This window comes from Cinclus cinclus, chromosome 11 (assembly GCF_963662255.1).
Source record: "Cinclus cinclus chromosome 11, bCinCin1.1, whole genome shotgun sequence".
NCBI classification, from domain to species: Eukaryota; Metazoa; Chordata; class Aves; order Passeriformes; family Cinclidae; genus Cinclus; species Cinclus cinclus.
This window is the reverse complement of record NC_085056.1, coordinates 8,055,574-8,068,470: the sequence shown is the minus strand read 5'-3', so window position 1 is coordinate 8,068,470 and position 12,897 is coordinate 8,055,574. Positions and strand designations below refer to the sequence as shown.

At 53.0% G+C, this 12,897-nt stretch overlaps 1 protein-coding gene across 2 annotated transcripts in view; it reads left to right on the top strand.

The window, feature by feature from the left end:
• CFDP1 (craniofacial development protein 1) overlaps window positions 1–6,529 on the top strand; it is a 61,182-nt gene extending 54,653 nt beyond the window's left edge. The window contains exons 7-8 of one of the 2 annotated variants that reach the window (XM_062499979.1): window positions 825–983; window positions 5,802–6,529. In XM_062499979.1, the coding sequence (XP_062355963.1) occupies window positions 825–983; window positions 5,802–5,892 (250 nt within the window). In that variant the 3' untranslated portion in view covers window positions 5,893–6,529. Of the gene's footprint in view, window positions 1–824; window positions 984–1,329; window positions 1,666–5,801 lie in introns of those variants that run through there. The other variant, XM_062499978.1, reaches the window with a different exon arrangement.
• Window positions 6,530–12,897: the final 6,368 nt, after the last annotated feature.

Genomic DNA, 12,897 nt, shown 5'->3' with positions numbered 1-12,897 from the left:
TGGGACTCAGTGTGCAGCTAACAGGATTTAGGTGATGCTTGGACAGAAACAAATCAGGAGAAGGGTGGGGGTTACAGGCAGTTTTGTGCTCCCATCTTCAAAAGAGCATTGAAATGTAAGCAGGGGGACAAAACCTTAGAAGTGATGTGTGGGCTGGGGCTAAATGCATTTCAGTGAGAGGCATAAGGAAATCTTAACTGTTTGCATAAAAATAATTCGGATGTAATTTCATTAGTGGTGTACAAGTACGCCACTAATGATACTTGCCTGGAGAAGAAAGTGTTGCTGGATTCAGAATAAGGAGCAGCAACCAGAACCTAAAACTAGAGAAAATCAAGCATTAATACCAATGAAATGGTTAATTCCTAGATGTGTTGTCAGCGCGGGTGACGCACTGAGGCTGGATGCCTTCCAGAAAACAACACTTTAACTGAAGACAAAGAACCAGACTTAGCACAGAGGTGATCAGTGGAATGGCTTGGCCTGGTATATTCAAGGGGTCAAACTAGATGATTTAATGATCTCTTTTGGCCTGAAAGCTCTCTGTTCTCTTAAGAAGATAAATGAAAAAGCCCTTTCACAAAAACCAAGCACTTGAGATATGTGTGTAATGAACTCTGCTGCTTCCAGGAGAACGGCAGAGCAGGATCTGCAGGAAGTGTGACCTTGTCGCCTGCAGGCTGCCTGGAGTTGGTGGCCATCTGTTTGGTGGCAGTGGCTCACCACCATCAAGGCCACCACTGTCACGCGTGACGTTTCTCAGCTGTGTTTTTAATTGCAACCTCCCTGCATTTAACCAACATTTGCTCCTTAATCTCCATCAGGGTGAAGAGGCCAAGTGGTATGAGTAGCCTCCTGGGGAAGATCGGTGCCAAAAAGCAGAAGATGAGCACACTGGAAAAATCTAAACTGGACTGGGAGAGCTTCAAAGAGGAGGAGGGGATTGTGGAGGAGCTGGCAATCCATAACCGAGGGAAAGACGGGTAAGAGGGATTTTACCTAATAGTAGTCCAGAATTTCCTGCCACTTCCTTTACAAGTGGGAAGCCCTTTGCTGGCCACAGAGTTGAAAAACCCATGGGATTTCTTAAGGATTTATTCTAGGCATACATAAAGCTAGTAGCTGCTGTAAGCATCACAGGGAGACAGGTAAGTCTGCAAACACCTGTCACTCTCTGATAACAACCTTGTGAGTGCTCTAAGTCCAGCCAATGTCTGGCTTTATCATCTCTTCTGCTTGTGGCACAGAGCATGAACTGATCTAATGCAGCATTCCCATGAGGAAACACAATTGCCTTTATCCTGGGTTGTTGTTTTTTTTTTTTTTCAGTTTGGGAGAGTTTTGTTCTGTTCTTCAAATGACACATTTCAGCTGCATCTGTCCTCCTTCCTCCCGCATAAGGATTTGTGTAAACCCAGAACAGCTGGCAAGGTGCATTGATTATGGCAGCACTGGGCGTTGGTTGTTTGCGTCAAGCAATGTTCACTCCAGTGAAGTTAATGGAAGTATCATAAAAGTAAATGGTGATGCTATAAATAAAACAGAAAGTTAATAACATGCACTGCAGGAGTGATAATGAGATCAGAAGCAGCATTTCCACTACAAGTGCTTTGCTAAGCTCTGGGAAAACATAACCAGCTTAGTGGACAGCTTGTAAAATGTAGATTTTTTTTTTATAAGCTGTTCTTCTACTCTGCAGGAAAAACTCAAAGCTTCTGCATTCCAACAGGTTGTTTTTTCTATTTTAAACAGATATTTTATAACTGTCAAACTATCAAGTAGATATTTTCAGTTTGGTCTCGCACCCTTTCACAACACACCTTCTCCATCAAATCTCTCCTGATCTGTTTCTGATTGCATGCCCTTGAAAAAGTAGAGCAATTCAGTAGGAGTGCTGGAGAGGGGCAGCTGTTCCTCTGAGATCCCTGAAGTCCAAGGAAGTGAATGATTTACACCACATACAGGTGTGGCAGAGCAGTGTTTTATGTCATCTTGTGTGTGCCCAAACCCAGTATGTCGACTGTTCTTGGCCAGTGCCATTTCCTTTCCCACCCCATCCAAGCAGGACAGCTTGCTCTTCATGCCTGGCAAACCTTTCTGAAGACACTCACGTGATGGTCCTTGAAGGCTAATGAAGGGATCAGCACATGGAAAAGACGAGCAAAGCAGAGCAGCAATTTTAAGAACATCTTTAATCTTGGACAGCTTTGGGTTTTGCTGCCTGTCATATCCCAGGCTAGAAAATCTGCTGAGCTCTTGGCAAGTGGTTTTTGTCATTAAACAAATGAGAAACATAATGCCAGGATAACTTTAGACTCCTTATAAATATGTTTATACTAGGCAGGCATATAGTGTGAGGGGATCAACTGAATATCTGCTCACTGGGAATTACTTCCACCTTCAAGGTAAAGAGAGAAGGAAGGAGCACTGATGGAGGAACAGCCCACTGCATTTCTGCTTACAGGCCAACTCGGTGTGAAGGGTGCAGTACCCTCACAGAGCAGCCATCCTGCCTGGGGGGCAGGTCACACAGACACAGCTGCTGCCAGCCTCAGGTCATTTCACAGGAGCCTGTTGTCCCTTCTGCAGCTGCCTCTTCTCCTTTAATAATGTCAACTGTGCTCACCCTTCAGTGGGCAATCATTTACACATCTCTATAAAAATTGTAATGAGCTGTTGTTAACCCTTCAACCCAGGCAGGCGAGAGCAGGGTGCTGCCTTTAATCCCTGGTGCTGTTAGAAACCTCTGCTCCCCACGTGTCCTGCTGTGTGATTGTGAATATCTGCCTGATAAGGAAAGCTACAGCCCATTCCTGGAGATGTTTGCTTGATGCCACACATCCTGTGCATTTACAGAGATGGTCCGTGCAGGTACACATGCACGGCCAGAGCACAGCAACCAGTGGAGCAGTGGGGCTGTGGCATCTTTCTGCTGCCAATGGTACTTACCATACAGCCACAGCCTAGGCCTAGAATCCCTGTGACAGAGGGGACATGTGCTGCCCCATGGCTCTGTTCTCCCTTACCTCTCATTTTCCACCCCTTTTACCCCCAGCCCCCATCCAGTGATTTGCATTTCCTTAGGAGTAAAATCTAGGCTTTTACAGCCTGGCTGTATCAGGTCCTGAGGGCCTGTCCTGGATTTGACAGGAGGGGCTGGAGTAAGGAGCAGAGGCAGCTATCCCCTTTGCTCTTCGTCTCTCTGATGTGCTTTATAAATGGAAATGTGTAGTGGCCTCTTAATTGGGCCACCTTTGTAGGACAGCCCCATGGGGGAGCAGCCAACCCTGTGCACTCCTGCAGCGGGTGACTGATGGTGACTGACAGGGGACAGACAGCACAAGAGACCCTCCCCAGAGCAGCTTGCAGCTGCCCTTGTTAGCAGAGACAGCCTTGCTCCCAATGGATTTACTTTGCTCTGCTGTGGATCACAGCTGCCCTGTTTCCAAGCGGGTTGATAATTTACAGGAAGGTGTTGATTCAGGTAGCAAAGGTTGTTTAGACAAGCACAGGACGAGTGTTTGTGCCTCGCTCATGCACTTTGCACTGTGTTTGGTGGTGCCTTGGTGCTGGCTGAGCACAGAGAGAGCTGCAGCTCCAGCACAGGCTTCAGAGCATGGAGGGGCTTGTGCCGACTATGCAGCTTCCCTGTCCGCGTCCATCTGCGCCTCCAGCCCCTGCGTGCTGGCAGCACAAGCCAGCCAGGCCCCACAAGCCTTGGTGTATGCCCAGGTAGTGCCTGGGGTTTCTGCTCTGGTACCTACAGCACTTTGCTGTGGCCGGCCAAGGACATCGCCATGGGATGATGTCGCAGTTCCTCCTCCATGCAGCGCTGCTGGCTGCAGCTGTGAGACTGCATTCCTGGTTCATGATCCATATCGATCCCCCAGGAGCTAGGCCCTGCCCACCAGAGAGGCACAGCAATCAGGGAGGAAGAGGAGAAGAAAGAGACTGACCCCTTGCTGGGGTTGATAGATGGGTGTCACTGAGCAGCCAAAAGAGCTTCAGATTCAGTAGGTTGGGCTGTTGCTGCCCAGGCCACTGGGGTGTTCCCAGATGAACATCAGTAACTCCTATGCTTGTCTTCCCAGCTGGGGTTGTGGTTTGTGTTCAGCAGTGGAGGGGGAGAAAAGCCACACGCCCAGCAATATGACACTGAGCACATACAGCATGACCCCTTAGCTTCCTTCCTGTGGCCTCTCTGAGCCCAGCCCCAGGAGCCGGTCACCTCCCTGCATACAGGGATGAAGGGAAGCGACACTCCCCTGCCTGCCTTTCCTGAACCAGTGTGGGGAGGGGGCCTCAGTGCACAGCTCTCTTCCAACGTGAGGGGCAGGGGCCACAAAAATGCCTCCTCCTAGCCAGCTCTTAGCCTGCATTGTGCTGTGCTGGTCCCTTCCCCTCAGAGATGAGCTGACCCAGTTGTGTCAGCACGAGACTGGCTGGAGCTGCAGTGGGAATGGGGTGGCAGCAGGGATGCATGGGGCTGTTCACCCGCTTGGGGAAATCACTCGCTGAAGTGAATGTGGATTAATTCATTTCCAGTGATGGGCAGGAGTGTCAGGGCAAACACTCCCTGCTGGGAACACATTCAGTACAGGTTCGATAGCTGTAGCAGAAGGAATTGCAGAATCACAGAATGGTTCAAGTTGAAGGGGACCTTTAAGGGCCAACTAATCCAACTCCCAGCAGTAAGCAGGAATTCTTTATCTAGATCAGATTGCTTAGAGCCCCATACACAGCCTGACCTCGAAGGGACCTCATCATCAAATACTCATCTGTCTCAGACCACTGGTAGGAGAGGCCTTCAGCTTTCCCATGTGGGTCTTGGGCACTTTCATGCACACTGCCAGCCACCCAGCAGCCTGGAAAACCCACAGAGCTTGAGATGCTCATCTTCCCTTCGGCTTTGGTCTTGCTTTCAAGCAGTGAGCTGCTCTGGTGAGCAGGAAAAGCAGTGACTGACAGAACAGCCAAATTCAGTGGTTCCCCACACAAGTTTAATGACCTTGTCATGGCAGTCCAGTGTTTGCCATCCTGAAATAAAGGAAAAACAGTTGTGATGATTCAATTACAGCTCCTGTTTTGAACTGCAATTTCGCTCCTTCTGTAGGTTAATTAGTAGCACAGCCCCGGGCTGTCTGTGGCAAGGGTTTGCAGCAAAGTACATTAAAATTCAGCTGCATGCCATTAATGAGCAGCAAGGTGCTTTTCCAGGCGCAGGCGTGCCTTCTTCCTCACAGCACTCGGGTGCCGTGCTGAGGGGCAGCACTAAATACTCAGTGGTGGTTAGAAGCTGGTCTGTGGCTGGGAAACCCCTGGCCTGCATCCCTTAGCTTCTGCAGGCTTGCTGGGTGATGCTTTTTGCATCCCCAGTGCTCCCTGTGTCTGTTCCTGGCTTGTATCGTGCGCCTGTCAGCTTGTACTGAAGGTTGTGGTTGGATTTGAGATGCTTTGCTGGGTGGTGCAAAGGCCTGCTCTGATCCCCTTCAAGGTGTCTATGGAGGACATTTCTCAGCTGTAGGAGAAGAGCTGGAACCAGAATCAGCCAGTTCAGTTCTCTAGCCTGTGCAACCACCAGAGCTCTGGGAGTCCCCAAGGTGACAGCCAGCAAGCCACAGGGCAGTTTTGGTGTCCATAGGAGATGTTCAGTGGAGTGATCAGTTAATGGAAAGAGAGGGAGCGAGACAGATGTTGCTTTCCCTCCCTGCTTGTCCATTCAGGTGGGGTTTGCCCCAGGCTGGGAGACACACAGGCTGCCACAGGCACTGCTCATAGCCTCTGCCTCTGCCTCCCTGCAGGTACATCGAGAGGAAAGCGTTCCTGGAGCGCGTGGATCACAGGCAGTTCGAAATTGAACGCGACATCAGACTGAGCAGGATGAAGCCCTGACGTGCCGGGGGTGGCCGTGGGGGATCTTGCTCCCTTCTGTGCCCCAGGGCTGGCTGGGGGCTGCTGGCCACCAACGACCACCAAGCACGGAAAATGTTCTCTACCCAAGACTCAGCCTGTATGTCTCAACATACAGGGTTTTCCTTTTACTGTAATAGTTTGGGGAGGGTATTTGTCAGTGGACAGGAGGCTCTTTGAGGGTTAAATGGCCCAGCAGCTTATTGAAGACACTCATATAATTCTGGCAGAAACTTTCCAAGGAGAAGAGGTGGTGTCACCCATCCTTTACCAATCCCAGGTGCTTCTGGCAGCAGGAGGAGCCACCAAGGCTGGGAGAGTACTGGCATGTTTGATGGTGAGAGTGGAGCTGCGGGAAGGTTTCCTGGCTGCTGTGCATACACAAGCTCTGGGCTGGAGCCCTTCTGCCTGCTCTGCCAGCCCCGCAGCACTCCCTGCCCCTCCGCCCTCTGTGCCTGTCCAGACAAAGCCAAACTGTCTGTACTTGTTTGTGGGGTCTGATGATGCTGGGGGGGGGGGTTAAGCAAGCTGGTGAAGAAATCCTTCCTTGTTCATGCTGTCAAGAAGATGGGAGCAGCTGCAGCAGGCAGGAAGGGCCAGGATCTGAGTGTTCACGTGAATAAAGTATTCCATCCCAACACTCTTGCATGCTGGCAGTGTGCTTTGTGCAGGAAGCAGAAGACAAAGAAATTAAGTATCACATACAGTAAGGAGTGTCTGACAGGAGTCATAAAACCCTCTCTCAGAGGTTCCTAGTGTGTGCCTTGATAGCAGCTTGGGGGTCAGAGCAAGTGCTTGAATCACTTTCCCTCCTCATTACTGGGGCTGGTGTTGCAATGAAACCCAGAATTGGGAGTGACCAGGTCAATGTCGTCCTGTAGCAGTGCTGCAGGAGTAAGGAAACCCATCCAAAGCATGGCCATACAGGGATATTCAGCAAGTGCAGCTGCCTGGGAGGGCAGGCCAAGGCGCCTGGGAACGAGCAGCTGGAGCTGGAGACCAGAAACGCACTGTCATCCTGGCTGTCCCTGCTGGCCTGGCTCTGGTTGAGTTGGGCAGCTCCCAATGTCTGGCTGTGCACATCCTTGGAGGAGAGGTACCCACCAGCATTTTCCGACAGGATGCTCTGGGCCCGCTTGGTGGGGCAGCCTGTGCTGGTGCTGTGCTGGGGGAAAGCAGCACAAGCCCCATCCTTCCTGCCCACAGGGTGAACGATGCTGTCACTGCCCATGGCCCCTTGCCTGTGGCTCTGAGCACAGTCTTAAGCTCATGTGTCTGCTGCTGAGTCAGCCCCTGCTCTGTGGCCTGCAGGATAGACCAGAACAAAACACCATGAGCTCAGGGGAGCTGCAGCCTTTGGCACCCTGTTCTGTACAGAATCAGCTGTAGTGGACCTGCTTGAACAAGCCTAAAATTGGACAGAAACAAACCAATGGAGTGATGACATGTTTTCATCTCCAAACACTTCCAAGCCAGTTGCTGTTCTGGCTTAAGTTGCAAAAACAACCAGAGTCCTTGTGCAGGGCACTGTTGTGGGGAAATCTCAGCTTGGGGCTCCTGAGTAGCCCTGGCAGGATCTCAGTGTGGGCTGTGGGGCAAGGCAGGTGCTGCTGCAGTAGTTGGGCTGCTCTTCTACTCAAAATGGTAGTGTTGGACTACCTCCAGCGCCTCCACTCCTTATGTGCTGTCCTGCCCTCCTTATAGGGTCCCTCCCAACAGGGACCCCAGGGCAGTCCAGACTTGTTTTGCTACAGAGCCCTGAAAACAGTGAGTTTCTGAGGCAGCCACAAGAAGGACTGGGAGGGCTGGGCCTGCTGTGAGTGCTGAGCAGGCAGCCAGGGAAATGTTTGCCTATTGCTCTGCTGTTGCTGAGAGAAGAGGGAATATTTGGGAAGATTTCTGCCCTGTGTCCCCCATGACCCTGACACTGGACAGTGGCAGGGAAGGGTCATGTCACCCCTGCACAGGCTGGGGACCCCGTGGTATCTGGCTTCTGGGAGCTGCCAGTCAAAACCTTCGCTGCAGTGTGAGTATCCCTGATGCATTCTAGGGCCCCCTCTGCTCCAGTAGCTGGGCAGCACCAAGTAGGCAAGAAATGGAAAATAATTCTGTGCATTGTATCATAAGCAAGAGCAGAATGGAGATGCAACATGTACCTCTGGAGATCCCAAAGGCAAGAGGCACCAAACCCAGCCTTGTTTTGGAAAGCATTAAAGAGCTCCAGGCTGTGTCCATAGTGAGTCCTGCAGCTGCACATGGCTCTGGATGGCTTGGGAGTGGCTTTGGATTCACATGCAAGCTAAGGTGTGTTAGGGGATGTGGCTAGCACAACCTCCCTTGGCATGCTGATGAACTGGGAAAATTGATGACCCCAAATTTACGGGATCCTTCCTGCCAGCCCCAGCTATGCTCTTCAGAAACCCTCTACATTTTTTTCTTCTCTTCAGCTGAACAAATGTGGAAAATCTTGAAATCTTGGAAGCAACCTGACCTGCTGGAAAAGTGCAGTATAATGGCAGTGGCCGAGAGCCTTGACTTCTGTCTCTGCTGGGCTCCCCAGCTCATGGTAGCATGGTGTGCCCAGCTCAGCTTGAGGATGCTGGGCTGCAGTGCCAGCTCCTGGCCCAGCATGTAGGGACAGGCTTGGTGGGATGGCCGGGAGGCAGCCTCCAGCCTGGGCTGATTCCTGGCTTCCTCCACACTCCCAAGAGTCCTGCGTTTTTGCTGGGTTGGATCATGTATTCCTTGCCTCTATTTCCTGAAGACGAGGAGTGATTTACAAGTCTCCAGAAAACACAGCTTGGCTGCTCTGGAAGGGAAAAAAAATCAACCAAAACTCCTCTCTGCTTGCTATTTCCATTGCCCAGTCTTGTGAATGGGGGTGGCCCCAGGACCTGCCAGCCCTCAGCACCCCCACCAGCCCTTTGTGTCCCCAGCTGCCCCGCACTTTCTGCGAGGAGCAGTGCTCTCAGATGTGGGTCCATCTTCTGAGACATTCCCACCTTGAATTGTCTTCTCTGGGAAGCTCATGTGTTCTCCCTGGGCTGGGACCTACGCTGGGCATTGCTTGGTGTAATTTTGGCCCCATAAGGAGTCCCTCATGGTCAGAGCATCACCTCACCCCGAGGAGCTCCCCCTTTCCTGACTGCCTGAAGGGGCCCCTTGTGCAGCTGAGCCCCAAACAAGGCTCCAATTGTGTCCGTGTGTCCTGATAGTCGGGGCTTCTGCCACAGCATCCGTGTGCTGGGGCCATGGTAGAACCAGCTGTGTTCAACCCACACCCACAGGCTCAGCTTTACTGATCTGCTGGGGTTTGTGGGGGTAGTTAAAGGCCATGGGAATAGGGACAGGAAGGTAACACTGTGCGTTTAAAGCTGCTTCAGTGAAAGGGACACGGCAATAAATGTTGGCTCTTGACATGGGAGGAGGTTGAACACTGGATGGTTGGGGATGCCTCCCATAGCCCCAGGCTGTCCCAAGGATCACAGCGGGATTCATGGACAGAGCTGCCATGGGGCAAAGTGTGGCAGCTGGGAGAAGGAGGGACCAGAGCATGGAGCTGACCTAAGGAGCATCTCCCCACAGCCAGGGCAGCAGTTCCTCGAGGGGCAGAGCTGGTGCCTGCAAGGTGATGTCAGCAGCATCATATCCTCTTTTCCAAGATGTTGTTTTCAGCCTCCTCCCACCTCTCCTTCAGAGCAATGTCCCATGCAGCAGCACAGTGGGATTCTGTTTGCAGTGCGTTCAAAACTAGTGGGGAGTAATGGAATGGCCTGTGGGTCTCCCACCCCATTTGAGGGTCTCCACCCCGGGGCATCCTTGTGCTGGTGGTGGGTGCTGGCACTGACATTCGAAACTCTGCTGATGGCAATGGCACAGCCAGCCCTTCTGCCATCAGCCCTTCCCACTCCCAGCAGTGAGCCCCAGCCGGGGGCGAGGATCAGCACCAGCCCTCACTAGGGGATGAATGGGGAGACAAACAGAACAGCCACTGTTGGGGCAGCCTGAGGCCTGCAGTCCGCCTTGGCTTTGCTGAAGATTAGGGGGTATCCTGCCATCCTGCTCTTCAGAAAGGCAAGCAGCCTCTCCCAGCATCTTCTCTCCACAGCTAAGAACCAACCCAGTGCCACAGAGAAGCACAGGGATAAATCCTGGTTGTGATCCCGTTGGGTCCCGTGATATTACAAGCCAAGAGAAATGTCCTCATTATTTCCAGAATATTGAAGTCTACTAAATCCTGTCCTGCCTTATAGGATTTATTTCTTCATTCATTGCTAGGAGACTCAGTCCTGTGTAATCCTATTGCTGCTCCAGGAGGTGGGGAGTGGCTTTCTGAAGCACAGACCTGGCAGGGCTGTGGGCAGGAGCAGAAAGCCCCAGCCAAAGCTGCTAGTCCCGGCAAACATCCCAGTGCCAGCCCATTTCCTGCTATGCCCCATTATCCCAGAGCTGTGCCCTGTGTTTGATTCACCAAAATGAATCTCATCCAATGGTTGGGGCACAGCTGGACCAATGGGACATTAATTGGCTGCTAGCCAATTAATACGGCACAGCTCAGCACAGCTTGCTCCCCCTGTCCACTGTACCTCTGCCATGCTCCCCCAAATCTCACTTTGGAGTCCTCCTACACCTTCTCACACCATATCCAGCAGGAAAACTGCAGAAAGCCAGGAATAGGCAGGCCCAGCACAGCCAGTCCCCTGCAGCCACAGCCTGCCTGTGCGGAGCCAGCCATGCCTGGCTCACCATACACCAGGGACTCTCCAGAAGACAATGATTGGCATGTGAATATGGCTGGAAATTTTGCCACTGAAGTGCTTTCCATAGCAACTGTTGCTGGGGCAACCTGTATCCCAAGGAGCATCCATCCTGAAACACCCAGCCCTGTGTCCAGTGGAGCTGGCAGGGAATCACAGGGTGGGACTGGTGGGACCCTCACCATACCACACCAGCAGCAGCAGGGATGCTCTGTCAGTCAATCCAGCTCTGAACATCCCCAGTGCTGCCGGGCCCCTGTAGCACTCCACATTTCATCTTCTTTTTGGCATTTCATTTTCTCAAAGGCAGGAGAAGCCAAAGGAAGACCTGTTGGTGCCTGTCGCCCCATAGGTGCTTGGCTGCAGAAGCAAGGATGTGCAGGAGATGTTGCCAACTCAGGATGCTCAGCAGATGCAAGCAATGATTTTTGGCTCTGATGGACCAAAAATGGGAAACCGAGTTTGACAATGAACACTTTGATCTGGGCATCAACACAGAGACAGGGAAAAGTGAAATTCCCACTGCTTTTAAGTCCAAAAGCAGAAAGATAAAGGCCCCGCAGCACCTGCCTGAAGTCTTATGGTGGCAGCTTCACCCTGGGGACACCTCAGGGATCCCAGGAGACCCTCACTGGGTCTGGTGGGCCGACACCATACTCAGGGTCTCCAAAGCAAACATACCCTGGCTGCATGGGTATAGAGTGTATTGGCTATATATTGGCTGTAGAGCGATGGAGGAGAGGCTGGGGAGCCTGGAGCCCATCCCAAGGATGCCCACAGTGCTCTGCCTGTGCTGTCACCGCTGTCACCAACAAGAGGAAACCACAGTCCTCAGGCTGCGCCTGCCGGGGCAACTGAGGTTTGCGGGCATGACCACAGTCACTGCCACCGGATGTCTCCCGCCCACAGCTGTGCCTCAGTTTCCCTTTCTGCCAGTGATACACAGGGACACTTGCCTCCAAGCTGGGGACAGTGGTGGTGGCTCAAGTACTGGTTTTTGGGGAAGGGCATGTGTTTGCAATTTGGCCTCAGCTCTGCTGCCGCGCCCTGGTGTGGCCTGAAAGTAACCCTGGAGAGTGAGAGGAAATGCCGTGATGGGGATGGTGGCGGAGAGGCACGTGCACAATCAGGGGCACATGCCTGGCCTGTCTCCATATACACCACTTACTCACTGGCCTGCGGCTCTCATACAAGCCTACTCATTGCCCACTTGCCCATGACCCCACTGGTTGCAGGCATCCCTTGTGTCCCCCTTCCCTTGGTTCCCGATGTGCTCTGACATGCTCAGGGAACAGCATGGGCTTGTGCATGTCCATAAGTCCTGTGCCTCCACGCAGCTCACACGTGCACCTCCCACAGCTCCCAGTTGCAGCCACCCTCCCAGCCTGCTTCCAGCTCTCTGCAGATGATGGCAGGGACTGCAGCACAGCATACAGTGATGCCAAACCCAGACTTACCAGCTGTTGGGATGCCCATGGGCTGTGTGGCCAGGCTGTTGGAAAATGCCAGGCAGCCAGACATGTTGTGCCACGGGTACTGTGGTGTGCCAGGTGTGCCATCTGTGCCATGGTGTGCCATGTAAACCATTGCACCTACAGCTACCCATTACCTGCCCCTTGTACCCATCCCCCTGCTATTACACACCATCCTCATTACACACCCCCTAACTCTCTAGTTGCCTGTTACCCTTTATTGCACACCCATTGCACGCCTGTTACATGCCCATTAACCTTTAATGACCTTTGCTCATTACACACCCATTGCAGAGCCTTTTTCCTTCATTTGCACACCCATTACACACCCATATAGCCTTTGTTGCACACCAAGTACAGGCCCACTACAACACCTGTTGCACACCCTTCCGTGCACAGCTGTTGCACGCCTGTTCGCTCACTTTACCCTTTGTCGCGGTTGGTCACACCCCTTGCCCCGTGTCACATCCCGTTTCACTCCCTTTACACGCGTGTCGCGCACCCGTCACAACCCCCGCGCCCGCCCCGCCCCTCGCTGTAGGCCCCGCCCCTTCCCTGGGCCACGCCCCCCTGGCGGGCGCAGCCAATGGGGGCGGGCGGAGCGGCCGGGCCGGGCGCGCGCGGCGCTATAACGATCCCTACGGCGCCGCCGCCGCCCGCGCGCCCCGGCCCCGCCGCCCCCGGCCCGGCCCGGCCCGGCCCTCGGCCCCGCACCCGGCCCGCCGCCTACGCTGCGGCCGGAGCGGCCCCGCGGGAAG